Raw genomic sequence first — 19272 nt, 5'->3', positions numbered from 1 at the left:
ACTTTGGTTGCTCACAAGATGAAATCTAGTATGTCTTTTAACCAGTTCATACATTTGCAAATAAATCTTCAGAGGAAAGATACATATGCCAAAAAATTGGAATTATAGTACAAACAGTAATTTACAGTAAAATATGAAAATACTTAAACACAGATTTTTCTGTGCCTGTGTCCAATTTACAGCAATGACGTGATAAACAAGATGCAATATGGCAAATGTCAGCTTTTTGATGTATAAAAATATAAAAGTTTTCTATATCTAAAAATGGATTTGAAATTTTTCTGTAGAGTACAACTGAAAACAAGGGTTCTACCCTTTATATGGTCTTTATAATGAAATATCATCTGATGAGTATCTGAAAATATAATTTGAAACTGATTTACAGAACATGTTATGTTCTATAACATGATTATCTTCTTGCATATAATACTGTACAACAGAATTGTCATTTCTTGCTTGCTTCTAAAACTACAATTCAGCATATGTATTTGTCAAAATCCCTCTAGTAACATAAAATATTGTGCAGAATAACAGTTTTGTGACAATTTGCAATAATGTCACTTTTTAGTTTGCAGAGCTATGCGAGTATGAACTGACAACTTCACATTTTCAGATCAATTCTGTCAAATGTAGCTTATGTTTCCCTATAATTTAATTTGGGATCCCTATTAGAACAGATTCTAGAAAACTTTTCATAATAGTTTGGGGATTGTGAATGTATAAATGTAAAACTTCTAAAACTCTTAGGAAGCAAAGGTTTTACCATGTGAAATCAAAACGTCATTTTACACGTATTTTGAGTAAGGTATTTGGGGTACATGACCACAATGTCATTTGACCATGCAAAATAAATCTATTCTCATAGCCACACTCCAAAAAAAGGTAGTTCTATGAATTATAGCATGTTATGAGAGCCTTTTAGTACCCATTTCAAGGTAAATATAAATAACTAACATTTAAATATCTGATAATTTTGAAGAACAATGACACATACAATTAATATTTTTGAGAAATATAAGGAAGAGTCATTTCTGTTTATGTTGGGTTTCAAGATCTCTAATGGTTGGCTTCTGATCTCTAATGTTATTAAGTTGTATTAATGCACTCAAGCTATGATATTAAATTTCTCAATCCTAATTTGAATACAGGCTACCAGTGCATTCATTTTCAAATATAGGTAGATGTTTGCACGTACCTTCACTGAGAAGCTCATATTCTGCTATGATGTATTTTCAGCATATGACTGGATGGACAGATACCATGCAGTCCAACGAGTCAGGCATGAACCACCAAATCAGCAAGCACATGCCCATTCCATTACAGTACCTCCAATTTTGTCACAATACTGGATAAATTTTGAGTGTCTCAAAATCTTCCAAATGTTAAATAGCATACTATAATTTTGAAGCTAGACAAAAATCAATTCTCTTTTTTTTAATGAGCAGAAATAACCCCTGCAGAAACCAAAGAAGAAATGTTGTATTTTAGCCACAGCGTGAAGGCTTCATACCCTTCTAAAACACGTGCTTCATTTTAGCCATAAATTGTCTTTTGTTCCAGTAATTTCTGTATCAGATTCTGTAACATGCATTTTGAATGTAGATCATTAAATGATTTTCCAATTTTAAAATCTACAAAACAATACTCTGCCTTCCTGATTCTCCTTCCACTCTACAGGCCACCATTTCAGTGTCTGAATCATTTCATGGGCTTTCCCATAGAAACAGGTAAGATCAGGGTAATTTTCCTTTAGTGTTTTCTTTTTGATGACTTCATCTAATAACTAGTTTTGTTCCAGCCTCTATTTACATTTAATTTTATGTCCCATTGCTCTGAATCAGTTCTGACTCTGACGTTACCTGTCAAAAACATTAAAAGTTTTTCCTCGCTGCTTCCCAACACTTTTTTTGCTGACTGGACCACTGTCTTGTTTCCATCTGGCTCTTGAAGTTAATTCATAATCCAGTGTCTTTTTCATGCACAAATAAATTCTGTGGGTTTTTTTCCCAGATACCTCAACCCTTTAAAAATGAGTCTTACAGTTAATATTTTGAAGGTCTTTAGATCCAAGAGAGAAATGTTACAAGTGACGTAGCAATTCACAGTTCTTCAATCTCCTTCCAAATCCAAATCATTATCTTAGGTTGTCTTCTATGCCAAAAAGTACACAGCTACTTTCTGTGGACCCTTCCATTACACTCAGTGTGCTTTCCTGTCTCACGTGTCATTTCATCTAGCATTTCAGAGCTAACACTACACGAGAGCTATCTACGTTCCATAAGCTTTGGCATGATGCAGGTTTTTCTCGGCTAAGACCTTTGTCAAAGATTTACCTTAGTTTTGAAACTGATCTCTTTGCTGGGGCTCAGTCCCCCCAAATAACATACCTGTCAGATGCTTTATCTTCATTTCTGTGCTCTGCCTGAAAGCATATTACTGGTATGCTTCCCTTCTACTTGGACTGCAGTAAATTCAGTAATACAGTTTCATAGCTGGCCTCATCTTGAGTTACTTGAAAACTACCAAAAATATGAAGTGCTTCTTAAATAGGTCTTGTCAGAAACAAAACTGCTTTCTGTCTTCCTTTGCCAGACACTCATTATTACAGATATTTAGGAAAGTGGTCTTTAAGCCTTTTCCAGCTGTCCTCCACATTTCCAGAGTTTCGACATTTGGAGGACTTTTAACTGTTACATCTTTCCACTCGTGTGGAGGGGTCTTTTTTGGTTCATTTTACTTCTGTTCTTCAGAAATTAGTCAGAGCGAAGGAGTCTGACAGTTAGGAGTTTCATTTCGTTTCTAAACGAACAGGATGAAATTTATAAAATGAGACCATCATCACAACTGTCACTACCGAGAGCCTCCTGAAGTGCAATTCCTCCCACCACGGCTATACTTTATCTGAACCGTGACGGTTCCAAATACATCCCGTTACCCTGGAAAAGATGAGCGCTGCTGGTGCAAAGGCAGGCGTGAAAAAGCAGAACCGGCTTCAGCTGAAGGCAGGCTAACAGAACAACAACATGGGAACGGCCCCGGAAGGCAGCGGGAAAAGGTGCAGGAAAAAAAGGCAGCTCAGCAGAGTGGTGTGAAATTCTCCTGTCTTATACAGGAGAATTTCACACCACTCTGCTGAGCTGCTTTTTTTTAAAAGCAAGGAAGATAATTTTAAACATAGAGAGGAGGACAATGAGGGGGCCTTAAGAGCGAGAAAAGAAACCGATGTCACACGTGGAGCATGAGGCGGCTGGAAGGGGGGAGCCACCGAGGGGCCCACAGGTGGCCCCTGCAGCCCACGCACAACGGGAGGCCGCTACAGGTGGCCCCTGCGGCCCACGCACAACGGGAGGCTGCCGCGCTGCCACGGGAGCCCGCGCTGCCGCAACACCTCTGTGGGCCGTCGCACCTCCCAGAGCAGCGGCGCCGTGAACGCCACCGGCCCCGCGGGCTCCCGCCCCGACTGCGGACCCCCGCGCCCTCCGGACCCCCGCGCCCCGGCCCCGCCCCGCCGGCGCCCCCCGCCCCGACTCACCCCACAGCGCCGCCGCGGCGCCGGAGGCCTCCCCCAGGGGGCGCCGCAGCGCCAGCGGCCCGGCGGCGCGCAGCGCCTCCAGCACGGCGGCGGGGCGCGGCGCCACCAGCCGCTCCCACAGCCCGCGCGTGTAGAACTCCACCGTGTGGGCGCGGCACAGCGGCAGCGCGCGCGCCAGGAACCGCGCCACGCGCCGCAGCGTCCCCACCGCCGCCGCCGGAGGCAGCTGGGGCGGCAGCGCGCGGGGCGGCCGCGACATGGCGCCGCGCAAGGCGGGGGCCTGCGCTCGGCTCGCCGGGGCCGCTGGCCGGGCCGCCGCCGTCAGCTACGGAGGCGGGTGAATCGAGCGCCGAGTGGCGGCGGCGCAGCTCGGTGACGTCTCTCGCTGCGCGACGCCGGGAGAGCGATGGCGGCGGCGCGGCGCGGCGGGCCGGGACCGGCGGCGGAAAATGCGGGCGCCGGGACCCGCGGTCCCCGCCGAAAGCGGCTGTGGAGGCCCGTCTTTCTGCGCGACGTCGTGGGCAGCGTCCAGGAGGGTGAGTCGAGGGCGGGGGGCAGCCGCGACCGGCCCCCGGCGGGCCCGAGGCGGCGTCACGGTGGGAGAGACGGCGCCGGGGGAGGCCCGGGCCGGGGCCAGACCTGCCTGCGTTAGTGAGGGGTTACGTGTCGCGGAGCTCGGAGACCCGTCCTCGCCCGCTGCCCGAGCGGTGGTTGCACGCACGTTACGCGAGTGGTCCGTCATCGGCTCCGGGCTGGTGGCTGCAAGGCTGGCTGGGGACAGCCTGTGTCCGGCTGCAGCTCCCGGACCTCAGGATTGCGGAACCGGCTCTTTTTTGGTGGTGCGCTCGGGCCGGGTAGCGATGGTTCTCCGTTTTAGGACCACTTGCGGTTCTCTGTGAAGCTGTATATTTAAAATAGAAGTGTATTTGGAAACAGATTCGGATTATTGACTGGTAGGTATGCAAATATAAAAATAAACTAATAGGAAAAAGAACATCGGCTTTTACAGCACTTTTCTGAAATTTCAACTTTGGAGAAAGAATCGAAGGAAAAGTTGGGACTAATTTGGACTTGCTGCCTTTAGAAACTATTTTGTTAATGAATATTATAAAAGTCAGTACCTGTTAAGACTAATGCAATAAAAAATAACATATTAACATATTAGGAAAAAGACATGTTTAACTTAAGATTGATAAGTGGTTATATAATGATTGAAACAACCATTATCTGATGTTTCCTTTAAGGCTAAATCATTCTATGATGTAGCATACTTTTGAAGTTGCAGCAAAGCTCTTCCTGGACAGGTGTAGAAAGAAGGTAGTAGCAATAAAACTAATATTTGTGTGAAAATGTATAATGGGATATTAATATAGTATAATACAGGGATTTAGTGACTTTTTTTCCTGTGGCATTGCAGCTGCAGACTGCTTAAGCAGCCAGTATTACTATTATCATTGTCTTCTTGAGACTATCTTTAGGAATCTATTCTGATGTTGCTTATGAAGCTGTCAAAAGTAGGAGAGAAGTGAAATGTTAATACATGCTTTCACTGGATTCGAAAAGTATTGACAAAGGTGTATAATGTTGAGTGTGCATTAAGTAGTATGTTTGCAATGGCATGTTGTTTCAAGGGTTTAGGTGATAATTTTCAGTAAATCTGTACAAGCTGCAATGCATCGGCAGGGAACAGGCTTATAACAGTCCTTTTTCTTTGAATTTTTGACTGGTCCTTATTAAAATTAGCACAAATAGTGGTTTTTTTCCTATTTTGGAAGGAAAAATGGATTGAAATGGTCCTGGCAACAACTGAATGGTTTGGTACTACCTCAGTGCAGGTGTGTTTAACCCTTTTTCTTATGGTTTCAGGACGAGGATTTGCATTTCGGAGAAAACAGAAGATCGAAAGACAATACAGGAAATTGTTGAAAAAGGGAAGAAAGGTCCATTCACAACAGGATAATCAGTTTACCGATACTTATCCAGAGCACTTGAAACATCTTTACCTAGCCGAGGAAGAAATGCTTAAGAAACGGCGCAGGGCTCCAGATGATTCCGTTTTATCAGAAGAAAAACTTAATAACGCAGTAGAGTAAGTTTTTGAAATACGTCTCTAAAAACAAGTAGTTGTTTCCATCATTAAAGAAATATTTTAGATCTTATACTTTACATGGACTTCAGTATGGTGATTTGCTGTACTAAAAAAATGCCATTAGGTCTTAAATGTTTTTCCTAATTGTTAGAAAATTTAAACATACAGCTTTGTTGTGTTTGCATGAGAAGCAAAAAGCAAAATTGATGATGTTTAGGGCTTGATTCCACAGAAATAATATGACAGTTACCACTGTACTTTAAGGATAAGGTTCAGCCCAAGAGCATTAAGTATTTGGCTAATTTCTCACCATGCCTACAAAGAGAAGAGCCTGCGTTTCAGGTAGTGTGCTTTTGAGTCTACAGATTTTTCCTTTGAATTGATTTTCAGTATTTTTAAATTAATGTCACTTTTTAGGAACATTTTTTGCATTATCTTTCTGTTCCCAGTTTGATAAGTTGTTTTCTTCATATTGCACTGTTTTTCTGTTAGAATGAGCAATATTATGTGCAGTTATCCTTTTGTGGTATGGTTAGTTTTGGAGGGATTTTAGCTATGAACTTAAAAAAAAAACCGAAATGGAGGATTTAGTAAAACCTTAAGGCAGTAAAATGTTTTTGATCAAAGTAATAATTTTAAATAATAGAGATGTCATAATAGTTTGCCGGTGGTGTTTGGGTTTTTGCTTTTTTGCTTTGTTTTAAATTTACTTATAATAACTGGGAAAAGTCAAATGGAGTTTTTCATTTGTGGTCTAACAAATGTCAGAGAACTTAAACCATTCTTTCAGTGTGACCGTGTGACAGTAATTCCCCCTGAAATCTTGGTTAGGTATGTCAGTAAAATGAAAAGCCATAGTCACTCAGGTCTAACACTGTCGTGGCAGTGTTTTTAAACAGCATTCAAGTGTGGTGATTGAGATAATGCCTTTTTGTCCCCAGGACAAGGAGTGCCATAAGGAGTTTCCAGGTGTATCTACATCTAAACTTTCCAGGGAAGAATGCTCAGGAGAGGGGGAAAAGGCATTCAGATCTAAGCCCAGTAGTGGGAGAAAGGTCGGGTTTTGTCTGGAATAGGCAGCTAATTCATGGGCATGTCTGAAACAGGACTATTTTTCTTTAAACCAGAGGATTTTTTACTTTTGCTTAAACTATGGTCATTGTGATTGTAAACCAGAATTAATAATTCTGAAAAAATCTGTCTGCTAATCTGTGAGTTGGGGTGATACGTAAAATCTGTTAGGTAGACTTCAGTGTTCCGTGGGGATGTAAAATAAGACTTCGGTTAGGTAATTCTATTTTAGGATATATTGTAATTTAAGTAGTTTTGTACTTCTGAGAAGATGAGGTGTCATTACACAGTATCGCCACAAGATGGAGATGAGAATAAAGCAAAGATTTTTTTTTTTTTCCCCTCTCCTGAAAAGTGTGGTATTTCTAAATGAAAGTATGAGTAAATACCTTCATTGTCCCTTTTGATCATCTGTCTGAAATGTCCTAGATGACGATGGCTAGTTCTCAATTTTTTGTAGTGTGAATAATAATCAAAAACTTGTTTTGTGAACAGCTGTTAACTGTCTAGCAAAGCTTATGTTTTTCAAGTGTGAAATGTCACTGTTTATATAATAGCTTTATTGTAAATCAGAAAAAAAATTTAGAACTAAATAACCAGAAAAATCTACTCAAAGTAGCGTGACAGTAAATGCCAGACAAATGGCATTGGTTTTCTTTACTGTTTTCTTTGAAAGATTCCTGGGCAGTTTTTTGTATTGAAATTGTGAAGGAAAATTCAGTTCCTAATTTCAGAACATTAAGAACCATAATATACCATCTCCTTCAAGAAGAAACTTTTAGAAAGGCATTGTTACTACTGTGTTTTTTCACCTTGCCATGTCAGCCTGACTTCTCTGGCAGGCAATCTGGTAACAGCTGACTGTGCTCGTATCTCTGCAGTTGCATCCATATGTCAGAACTAGGAAGAGATAACACAGCTCTAAGCTAGTGCATTCAGTTTTTCTATCTCTGAAGAGCTAGTATGATGGGGAAAAAACCTCTTTTAGGCACTCTTTAAACCTGGTGAAACACCATCCATGTGAAGATCCAGCAGGTAAGGTATATGTGTTACTAAAAGTTCTGTGCAGTCCAGTCTTCAATACACTCGGCATTGGAGGAGTTTAATTTGCTGTGTTTTCATTCATGCTAGATGCTTATCACATGACATGTAGTGGCATTGGGTATCATGTAAGAGTAGTGCAAATTGGTATCCATTCAGTGTAGAAGGATGAGCCTTGCTTGTCACTTATGTAATCTGTAAATCTGTATTTCTAATTAATTTCCCCAAATATGCAAAAAACAGTGGAAGAGTGGAAGGCTATACTCTGATTCTGCAGTGGCTATGGGATATATGGTTATGTCTGCTTGGTGATAGTCCGTACCTGAAGTACATGTACTTTTTCTCATAGGTCAGTTATGACTGAAGGGAAGTTTAAGAAGAAAACGTCCAATCAGAAGGCAAAAGAAGAGTATGAGAAAATAAAGGCTGAGCGTGCTAGAAAAAAAGAGGTAAATCTTAAACAGACATCTTTCTTGATTGTAGACAAAGACTAGATTAATACCATTTCTACCTGTCAGTCTTCCATCTGGACCCAAAGAGGACCATATGAGAGGAACACAGGTATTGGTATTCTTTCAGTCTTTTTCAGCTTGACAGAAATATTCAGCCATGCAGATGTTTGAAGTTATCATTGTCTTTGCTCTTACTATTTTTGTCTTGCAGTTGCCGTTAGCGGATTTTATTATGTCAGTTGGTACATCAAGAAAAACTTAGAGCTTGATCTGCATATCCCAGTGGATTATGCTAGACCTCTTAAATATTGTAGAAGGGGAAGTAATAACAATACCATAATCTTGTGATGAAAAATGAAATATCCATCCTATTTCTTATGGTGTTTTCATAATGCAGTCTTCATTTTACCTTTTTTTGTGCTTTGACCAACAGTGAAACAATTAAATGTAATCGTATCCACGGCCAAAATCTTTAGTAATTTTTCCCCTCGTTCTAATTTAATGGGACTTATTCTTACAGGGCGTATCTTAATATTATCATTGTTGAATAACTCAGTTGAGTTATTTGTTTGAGACATCCTTATTTAATTAGTTTTGTTCTCTCCCAGTACATTGTTCGTTGCACTGTAAAATGGCACACATTGTAACATTGTAGAAGTTGTGTAACTTGCTGCTCACAAACTAAATTTCAGTAACTGCTGTATAAATATTACATAAGTATATAGCTGGATAAAACATATTATTTCTTCAGTTTAGCTGTATTGAAAACTAGAGTAGTTTTTTGCAAGCTGATCTGTGATTCTGGGCGAGTTACATGGTTGTTCAGCTGAGAGCTTCTTTTTTGAATGTTAGATACAGATCATGCTAAAAGAAATGAAGGCTATGACCAGCTTATTTAGAGGAAATGGGAATGAACAAAAACCCAGCAAGACTGAAAGGAATTTTCTTTGAGCAGCACAGAAGAGTTGCCTGAGGGAAGGTGTTAGCATTTTTGGTCTTATTCAAGATATTTAGGCAAAACAAACAGTAAATAAGTGCCACAATAACAGTAATCATTTATGTGGAATACTGGTATGATGATCACATACTTTACAGTCACATAAGTTAGCAAACACTGGATTTGCTGCTATTTATTTTGGGAAAAGAAATAAGCTTAAAGTCACAGTTTTGGCCTCCACACTATATAAAAAAGCTAGGATTTAGTAGAAATCAGGAAAAATACAAACGTAAGTAACAACTACCTAAGTAAGATAAATGTTCTTGCTTTGAGTAAGCATTTGGTTGGTAGCTTAAATTAATGTTGTTTACAACAGTATGCCGAACAGCAGTAAAATTATTAGATAAGAAGTGAATTACAGGTAAGTTAGTCGATGCTACTCTGGTTTAAAAAAAAAAAAAGGAATGAAAGATATTAATCACTGTTAGGGTAAAATATGTGAAGCATTCTGAATGGAGAGATGTTATATTTGCAGGTTTGTTAGGTTTTTCTTCCCCCCAGAGGCCTCTTAGATTTCTATTTCGAAGTATTTTCTTGGGTCATTTCTGGTTAATTGTATATTCTACATCACAGAGCATTCTTACTGATTTTTGTACATCACAGAAGCTAGTTATGTCACGGAAAACAATAACATAATTGATAAATTATCATCTGAGCTTTCTGCAGAAACATCTGCCTTTGTGGTCAGCATGGCACTGCATTTCAAAGAATAAATTTTATGAGAAGAAATCATCCAAATGAACTGAAGCAGTCCTTCAGTCTGATTTGTGATGTCTTGCATATTTTGGTAGGACATGCTATAAGTGAAGCAAGCTAGTTAGCTTGTTTGTTGTGGATGTTTGCCCAAATTCCTTACTAAAAGTACAACACTAGAGAAGGGGGTGTAAGCTGTAGCCCCATACTAGCTACTATAAAGAAAATTAACTCTATCCCAACCAAAACCAGCACATTCTCTGAAACGAGGACAGGGGTGTAAGCTGCTTGATAAAAACTGAACATAATATCATGATGATTATCCATATAGTGTAAGTGCCTCCATTAGTGTTTTGGTTGCCTGTGTGCTGTCCTCTCAACACGGGAAGTTTGTACAGTTGAAAATTTGGTTAGTTGGTTTTTTTTTTTTCCCCTCCCCTCTCTTGATAAAGACAGCAGTCTGTGTTGCTTTGAAGAGGACAGGTCACTAATAGTTTGGTCCTGATGAAGTTGCCTTAGGTAATGCTGCTTGCGATGCTATCCTAGTATTACAAACTTGCTCAACTTCCAGCTCCAGATATGTCCCATATCCTATCTGCCAGTCCCATGCAGATGTGGCCAGTATCCTAGCACATCTGGGTTGGCAAGACATTTACATGGGGGCCACTGGATCAAACTCTTTCTTTCTTGCACTCACAAGGAGAAAGTGGGAAATTTTTGCCACTTTGTCATTTAAGGAAAAAAGTCAAGGAGCTCATTTCGTGGAAAGGAAGTAGTACATATTTTAGTGACAAACCTTACTGTAGGATGTTCTGCTGAAGAAAACTTGGCTATTCTCTGGAAGCTTTAGGCAATATAGTATCTTTTGATTGCAGTATGTGCTGAAAGAGAGTCCTGATTCAGCTTTTAGGAGTAATGATGTTTCTAGTGTCAGTACAATACCTAATTGCCAGCGTCTTTACAAAAAGAAATTTTATTACTTATAGATAGCTTCATAGTCACAGAAGGTATGTAATTATTTCATAATCATATCTGTTTAATTTCAGGAAGCAGAAAAAAGAAAACAACAAAGAGAAGCAGCTCAACGGTTGTACAAGCAAAAGAAAATGGAAGCTTATAAAATATTGAGTAAGAAGACAAAAAGAGGACAGCCAAATCTAAACTTACAAATGGAGTTTCTTCTTCAGAAAATACAGCAAAATACATAAACCTCTGCATACATCTTAATTACAGGTCTTGAGTTACCTGTGGACATTTTATTCATTTCAATAAATAATGTCTTTTTGCTTCTATATGACTTTTGTCGTTGGCTTGATTTATCTCGTGAGTCCAATAGTGGAGGATATTCATCCTGAAAGTATGTATCCTATGCTGAGAGTGAGAGAGATCCGGTACCTTGAAAATAAATGGTCTGTATTTTTAAACATAAATTCTCTTAGCTATGTAATATCCTGAATTCGAAATTGTTAGAGCCTAGCGCCATCTGAACATAAATCTACATAGCGTAAAGCATTTGTTTTCTAGCTCTAACACTTCCTGCAATTGTGACTACTAAGATTATGCTTACTTGAGTAAAATGATACATGCAACATAATTGGTATCTCATGAACTGCCAAGGCTAGGAGTGTGTTTTGTGTGCGGTTGGATGGGGTTTGGCACGTGAAAACAAGGAACGTAAACTATACTTGGATGGCTATTATTTATCATTCTCCACAAAGAATCAAACTTACCAAAGGTCCAAAAATGGTTTGAATGTAAAGATTGTGTAGACTTAACCTATACGTTGTGCTTGGTGATTTATACTTTGGTGATTTATTTTGTTCATAAACTAAGTATGACTTTCTAGCTATGATGGATCAGGTAGATGGGTTGAGACTTTGGTATGCTGAGTATATCAAGTTTCTAATCTTTGTTCTTTGGAACATTTTAGAAAAAGAATTCTTGATTTGGAGATGCAAATGGTGATCTTTGATCTAATAAAATGAAAGCATTCTTAGTAAGACTAATAAGTTTGCAATAAAGCAAGTTAACTATTAAGTGTATACAGGAGAATACTATTATACTTTTCCCTTTATCTCAGTCTACTTTGGCAGCCATGAAATAATACTGAGGTTTTTTTCTGCATACAGTGAAGACTATTTAGACATCAAAGTAAGGAATGTCTTGGAATAAATTTCTCAGGACATGCTCAGTAAGATTTGCAATACATTTACAGTATTACAGTATTAAATTGTTCACAATATTAGATTACCTCATTTAGAAGTTGATGTCAACTGCAAAAAAAAATCCTTATTTAAAATACATGGGAAAAAATAAATAGTTTTGAATTGTATGACAAGCGCTGTCAAATGAGGAATAGTTTAGGAGTTTGAGTTGTCTAGAATGTTTCTTGTGTCAGTGTCATGAGGCTTTTTCAGCCTCATTTTGTTACACTTTTTGCAAGGCTTTGAATCCTTGTGCTGTGATGTCATTTAGGAAGAACTGAACACAAGTCATAAGGTAGTGCACCAACAGAAAATGTGGGAGCTTTTCTTGAAATGGGCATGTCCATTCTAGGAGAGAAAGGGAGTGTAAATTTGACATGCTTATTCTGTTTTATATTTTTTCTTCTATATTGTTTTCTGATAACTGCTGTAATTGCCAATTTTGAATGGCTCCATGCGGAAACACTAAAGAGCAGAAGTCTGCAAAGTGCCCAGAAAGTGGGAAGGCAAGTTTTGGCATACGCAGTCTGTTTCGATTCTTGTCATTCTAGGCTGTCAGCTTTTATTTTAAACAATGCAAACTGCAACTATTTGCAATTACTAATTTTTTTATCAGTGGTGCAAAAGACTTAAAATGTTACCTTCATGTGACTTGTGAATAACATGATGCATCTTCCATGTGAATTCATTGGTTGTGTGTGTCTGCTGCTCTATATGATCTTTTATCATTCTTTGGCTAAGGAAATGTTAAACACAAGTATTCTGAATTGTCATCTTAAAAAGACCTCTTCTCAGTTTGCTGTCAGTTCATTTATATACCTGCTGGGCAGATGTTTGCCATGATGTCAGCTGTCTGGAAAGATTTCGGAAAACCGTAAGTCTTAAACCAGTAATTCCATTGGTCAGTGGCCATCCTGGATTACTGGTATCTCTATACATACTGGTATACAGTCTAAATACCAGTATGCTTTTAGATGTGGTGTTTATCTCTAAAGCATTTGGATGAAGATTGATGCATTTGAAATCCAGATTTTTTTCTCTTGTGTTAAATTGAGTGAAAACTTTACTATCAAAATATTCCATATGCTTGATTCTTCCTGGAGAATAGGCTAGGTAATATGACCTAGGAAGTTGATTACCCTTTTGTTTTTTCATTCAGCCTTAGCAACAAGAAGTCTCAGTTGTTGATTAGTGGAAAAGAACAGAATTCTGCTCTAAAAAGAAACCTCCTTTTTTTTTTTTACTTCCATTATTCCCTGTTTTTGTTTAAGAGTTAGAATTTCGAGAGAAATTCAGGATTCATAGTGTCTGTTCCACAGTATTGGTCATTAAAATTTAATCTTGCCTCATTCTAACTTTAATTGTTGCCCTTCTCTTTAATCTTTTTATTCCATGTTCTTGGTGATAGTTAATATGAAACAGACGAAGTTTATCTGATTTTGCTGAAGAGGCACCTGAAAATGCCTCCCTCTTCCCCCAGTGCTTCAGATAACCTGATCAGGCAAAGCACTTAATCAAAAACCGGTGTGGTATCTGACCTTAGCCTCAGCATCGCTGGTTTCAAGGAGGAGAGGGAATTTCTGTCATTTCTCCCCATCACTTACTCTCCTCCATAGCTTTATTTGATTTGGAGATAAAAAGGGGCTGTGCTAAGCCCAGCTTCTCTCAGACTCTCATACGAGAGACCTTTTTTTCCACCAGAAGTTAATTCTTGATATAACAGTTCTAAAAGGAAGAAGTTAAAATTACGTCCTTTGCTGGTTACCGTGCAGTAGCAGTTCAGGACGGTAGTCATGAGAAGCTTTGTGCAGCCCAATGTCTCAGCTGCTTCCTGAGCCCGCACTCCTGCACTGTCAAGCCCCTTAAATTAATTCCGTACCTCTGGAAGGCAGCGATACAGCAGCAATGATGCTGGGTGGCTCAAGGTCATACAGGCAGAGAAGGGAATTGAACCTTTGCTTTCATTTACAGAGTAGCACTGTAACAACTGACCCGTCATCTTTTTATGGAGAAAAGTGAGGAGAATGGAGGGAAGGAACGTTTTGAGGAAGGAAATAAAGATCTAATTACTTTTTTTGATCTGGCGATCACTAGGAAAATAGTCCAATAGCAATTACATTAGTTTATGGAGGCTGCCTGTAAAAGCTGCTGCTTTCAACTGTGTCTTTTAATTTGAAACATAGGAGAAGTTAGTCCAATGGGATATTAAACTTGTACTGTTTTTTATTAAACTTTGCTGTGAATATGTAGTGAAGATATTGAAATGTGAAAAAGAGGAGCATTAAGTCCTGTTGTCATTCTTTTTTTTTTTCCTAGTCACACACTCAACTTCTCTCCTCTCTAGCAGTTTGTTTTCTATTCTCTGAAAGCCTGCAGATCTCAAGTAGTTATGTCTTTCCAGTACATCTTCTGAATAAGATGAAGTGGAAGGGATAGGGCTGCACAGTTTGAAATTTTATTCTTTAAGGTGGATAGACAGTGAATGCAGGCAACTTCAGACGTCTCGTTTTTCCTTTCATTATAGACCAGTGAAGCTGTGAATCAGAAATAAGGGAGGGAAGAAAGCATCAGGTACAATACATTCATTTTCTCTTTTTGGTTCTGAGGAACAGAATGTGAAGCTTCCCTTGCTCCTTTGCAGGTGACTTCTTGGGAAATCATAATAGTAACGTAAATGGATCATCTTATTAAGCTGGCTTTGACAGTACAGGGACTTTCTCACCCCATACCCATCTCAAAAGAATTTTTTTTCTTGCCACTAATAGGAAAAATGAAATAAAAACTTTCATCTGTTAAGATACTAAGACTTTGGAAATGTGGGACAATGTAGACTTTGGATTTTTTTATCTTTACAGTCTGATAAATTATGCCTGCACTGAGAATTAGGTAAAGACCATGAAGTTAAAAACCTGATTGTAACCTTAGTGTCTATTTCTGCTTTCATAAAGTAATGTTTTAAATCATTAATCAAATAGTTTAGAAGCAGTTCTAAATGGATTAATGGACAGAAGTGTTGTGAGCATAAGAAAAATGGAAGGGCACTTAATTTAATAAAATTGGTGAGGACAGGACAGAGCTCTGAAAGACCAATTTTCCGTAGAATTTTTATTAACTCATGCATGCCTTCTGGAAACTGCTGAGTGGGTAGTTAATAATGAACTGGGAGCCATGCAGCTAGCTTGCTGACTTTCCTGTAAAGAAAACCTTTATGGGATATGGAAAAGAAAAAAAAAGTCTAAAGTAGTTCAGCCTGAACTCTTGGTAAAATAGTTGTTTGTCCATTCATAAAGCTGCTGTGTAACTGGACCTACAACATGCTGATTGCTCTACCTTTTGTGTATAGCTTTGTCATGAACTTTGTTGTCCTCTATGTAGTTTTTAATTAACAGCAATTTGGATCATTATTTTCAAGTCTGGATTTGTTTTTATATTTTCCCAAAAGAGAGATTATCCCCACATTTGTGTCTATTTTTTTAATACTTTGATATCAACCCAGTTGAGGAAACACATATGTCTGTTGAGAAACTATATCTGAGGATCCCACTTTGCGAATTAAAAAAGAAAATAAACATTATAAAAATAAACTAAGCTAGCTTAATGTTTTACTAACCTATTCATTCCACACTTGCTCACTAGATAACATGAGAAGTGGCACATAGATTTAAACTATCTATATGCAAAAATGCTGAATTTTATTTTGTCTTCTAACTGCCATGAGGAAATTTGTGTTACAAAACCCCAAGTGCTGAAAGCAGAAAGACTGTTTCCGTAAGGAGACTCTGTGGTTTCTGCTTGCAGCAGGTACTCTGGTGCTGGAATCCAGGATCTGCAGATTAAATAGTTATGGCTCTGCTGCACCCATCTGCTTATGGGGCATCAGAGTAGGCTAAACTCTCCATTGATGTGCTCCTTGCTGCATAAATGCTGTTCTTTGGAACTGAAGGGGAAACAAATACCTCTATTTTTTGACCCTTGATAGCTGCCAGGTTATGAGAGCTGATACTGTGTTTTAAGACTGTCCCTCTAATCTAAGAAACAATTTATTTTGAAACAAAAAAAGGAAGAGTAGTACTATTTGTTACATGTATATGCAGCATTGAACGTAGATATCTAGCTACAAGGACAGTGCAAGAGGAGAAATTATAAGTTCATTTAGATAAAGTTATTTTATCAAGTCATTTAGTTTGTTTTCCTCTGCATTACTGGGAACCTGTAGTCAAAAGTAACAGCAGGCTACAGCTAACCGGTTCTTTTACATACTTTTTATCATGATGATTGCTTTTATCAATGATGTTTGGGTAGCTCAGGGGATTAAGGAGAGTTCTAGAGATTAGTAGTTGGAGTCTGACCTTTTCATTTAGGTCCTGTGCTTATATTTATTGTGACCATAGCGACTAAACCCTTTTCTTCCTGAGAGCTATGCAGTAGCTAGAAATTTTTGGTGGTAAATGTGCCCTGTGTCATGAAATCATACAGCTCATGTTTTTAATTGGGAAGTCCACAGAAGTGCTCAGAAAAGGAATAACCTGTTTAATCCGAAGTGACTTCAGACAATGCTGAAGATGATAGAAACTACAAAATGGGTATGAATAAGAGTAGTTCTGTAGCTACCAGCAGGATTTCACTTTGAAGTAGCTGTCACTAATAATTTGGGAAGCAGTGAACAAATAAAAACATTATGGAAATAAATGCAGGTGAGTGCATTCAGGAACTATGGATGCTAATTCTTCTGTAATACCCATAAACAGTACAAGTGTTGAGACATACAGCATACAGGGGTGACTGTAATGTAGTAGTCTCATGCATTGAAGATTTAACTCCATGGGAGGTCTCAAAACCAAGAGTATGATGCAGTATGGGCTTGGGTTGCCCTATGACATGGATGCACCTTTCTCATTGTTCCTGTGTTGGTTACTTGAGGAAAAAAAAAACCAAAACAAAAACAAGTAAGGGAGCTACAAGAGTGTTGTTTGTTTTTTTTTTTTTATTTTAGAGATCACAGTTTTACATCTGATGACCTTACCATGTAGTGAAAGGTGTTCTGAGACACGAGAAGTAGTAAGTAAAAACAACCTTCAGGGAATTCCTGAAATACTTTTTGACAAACTGAAGGTAGTTTTTTTTGTTCTGTTTTAAGAACATAAACATAACATTCTAACTCTAATGTTCTTAAGGTTTTCTGTAGTCAGTGAGGATACCATCAAGGAGCAAATGATCTCATCTGAACATAAATCACAGATAATGACTCCTAGAGGTACATACCTATCCATAGGGAGTTTATGGTGACTAGTTCTAACGTCTAGACTTCTAGAGGTAGGTGAGATGAATTCCATCTTGTGTCCTGAAGAAGCCTTTGCAAGGGTCATTTGGCAGCAACACTTAATTAGAAGTCCATGATTCACAGTGCAGTTCTGTTAAAATTTAGACACAGAGTGAAAAATGCTTTCTGAGCAATAGAACAGTAAAACAGTCCTGAACATATCACACACAGCTGACCAGGACAGGGCAGCAGGGTACTGTGTTCCTCAGCTCCCTTTGAGCAGGGAGCTGTTAATTTTGTTACAGTAGTTTCTCTCTTTGTCCCTAGATTACTTTTTTTTTCAGTTAAACAGTAATGGTTTGCTACAAGGTAGGGTTTTAATCTCTTTTTGTCCACCCTTTTTTTGCCCCCTCCCCTCCTTTTTTTTGCTTGTTTTCTTTTTTTGTTCCTTATGTGATTGCGCTGGTTGTGGCTGGGACATTTTCTTTATAGTAGCTAGTATGGGGCTATGTTTTGGATTTGTGCTGAAAACAGTGTTGATAACACAGGGATATTTTGGTTGTTGCTAAGTAGAGTTTATACTAGTCAAGGATGTTTCAGCTTCCCATGCTCTGCCAGGTGCACAAGGAGTTGGGAGGGGACACAGCCGGGACAGCTGACCCCAACTGCCCAAAGGGCTATCCCACACCATATGGCGTCATGCTCAGCATATGAAGCTGGGGAAGAAGAAGGAAGGGGGGACATTAGGAGTGATGGCGTTTGTCTTCCCAAGTAACCTTTACGTGTGATGGAGCCCTGCTTTCCTGGAGATGGCTGAACACCTGCCTGCCCATGGGAAGTAGTGAATGAATTCCTTGTTTTGCTTTGCTTGTGTGCACAGCTTTTGCTTTACCTCTTTATCTCAACCCATGAGCTTTCTCACTTTTTCCCTTCCAATTCTCTCCCCCATCCCACCAGGGGGGAGTGAGCGAGCGGCTGCGTGGGGCTTAGTTGCTGGCTGGGGTTAAACCATGACAGTGATATAATGAAGTACTAGGGCTTAAATTAACTGCCAATAGCAGATGGAAAGTACATGTCCTACAGTTGCTGACATGTCATCGTAATCTAAAAGTCAAAGGCATGCTGGCCTGAAACTAGAAATAATTCTCCTCCTATGTAACATTTAAAAAAATTAAAACTGTACTGTAATACGTAAGTAAGTTTTAGGTCAATGGCCAACTCAAATCAGTTACACATATGGTTTAGATTGCTTTAAGGAGACACAGGTGGTGAAATGTGTACAGTAGCAAGATAATGCTAGATTATAGTAAGGCCTTCATGTTTTATCATTCAGTTGTTAATATTTGTATTCAATTTCTTTTATTGTCTAATTAAGTTAGATCAAATATAAGGTAAAATAAATAAATACACTTTTTTCAGAATAGAATCCTAAGTTGAATACTTAACAATGAATTTTTTAATGTGTTCTTAGTTTCAAGGACTGGTTGTAGTTTTGTATGTAGAAGTATCCACCAGCCTAGTCAGGCTGGTGCTGTTAAGTGTTCTTTCCTCAAGAGCTGCACACACCAATTGAGTGTTTATAATTAAAACAGTCTTCAGGCTGATATAACTTATGTTTCCTACCTACACCAGTTTTGTGTTTGCTCCCTGATGACAGGACTACTGTATTTTTGTTGAGGACTTTCCAGGGAGGAATGGAAGTAGCTGCCCCCCACAGATGGCTGTCTCATTGGCAGGAAATTCATCTGGTCTCAGCACTTGGGATTTACTGTGCACATACAAACTCTGCATTCAGTGCACACACAGTATGTCTGATCTGGCCCAGACTCATCAGATTTATGGCAGGAAGCTTTACAGCTGATCTGTACAGATATTGAGCATTTGAAGCTTCTAGAAATTTTACTGCATGTTTACATACATGGCACAAAACTAG

General features: G+C 38.9%; 2 protein-coding genes across 5 annotated transcripts in view; one reads left to right on the top strand and one right to left on the bottom strand.

The window, feature by feature from the left end:
• Nucleotides 1–3791, bottom strand: part of METTL25 (methyltransferase like 25) — a 65196-nt gene extending 61405 nt beyond the window's left edge. For all 4 annotated transcript variants that reach the window (XR_012043003.1, XM_072864516.1, XM_072864526.1 and 1 more), the window contains exon 1: nucleotides 3533–3791. Coding sequence is in view for 3 of the 4 variants with exons in the window: in XM_072864516.1 (XP_072720617.1) it covers nucleotides 3533–3791 (259 nt within the window). In the remaining variant the exon portion in view is untranslated. The remainder of the gene's footprint in view (nucleotides 1–3532) is intronic.
• A 141-nt stretch (nucleotides 3792–3932) lies between these two features.
• On the top strand, nucleotides 3933–11169 carry CCDC59 (coiled-coil domain containing 59). The gene is made up of 4 exons (XM_072864555.1): nucleotides 3933–4068; nucleotides 5399–5621; nucleotides 8083–8182; nucleotides 10922–11169. Exons 1-4 carry the CDS (start codon nucleotides 3939–3941, stop codon nucleotides 11081–11083), a joined length of 615 nt encoding a protein of 204 aa, XP_072720656.1. The 5' UTR covers nucleotides 3933–3938; the 3' UTR covers nucleotides 11084–11169.
• The last annotated feature ends 8103 nt before the right edge of the window (nucleotides 11170–19272 follow it).

Source organism: Ciconia boyciana, chromosome 1 (genome assembly GCF_034638445.1).
Source record: "Ciconia boyciana chromosome 1, ASM3463844v1, whole genome shotgun sequence".
NCBI lineage: Eukaryota > Metazoa > Chordata > Aves > Ciconiiformes > Ciconiidae > Ciconia > Ciconia boyciana.
The sequence above is the reverse complement of the archived record's forward strand: the minus strand, read 5'-3'. Positions and strand labels throughout refer to the sequence as shown.

What these genes read in the sequence shown, in the direction of transcription:
- CCDC59 (XM_072864555.1), top strand. Translation starts at nt 3,939, where the DNA reads ATGGCGGCGGCGCGGCGCGGCGGGCCGGGACCGGCGGCGGAAAATGCG. An exon ending in CGTGGGCAGCGTCCAGGAGG is followed by an intron (nt 4,069 to 5,398) that starts GTGAGTCGAGGG and finishes TTATGGTTTCAG; the next exon opens with GACGAGGATTTGCATTTCGG. An exon ending in AAACTTAATAACGCAGTAGA is followed by an intron (nt 5,622 to 8,082) that starts GTAAGTTTTTGA and finishes TTTTTCTCATAG; the next exon opens with GTCAGTTATGACTGAAGGGA.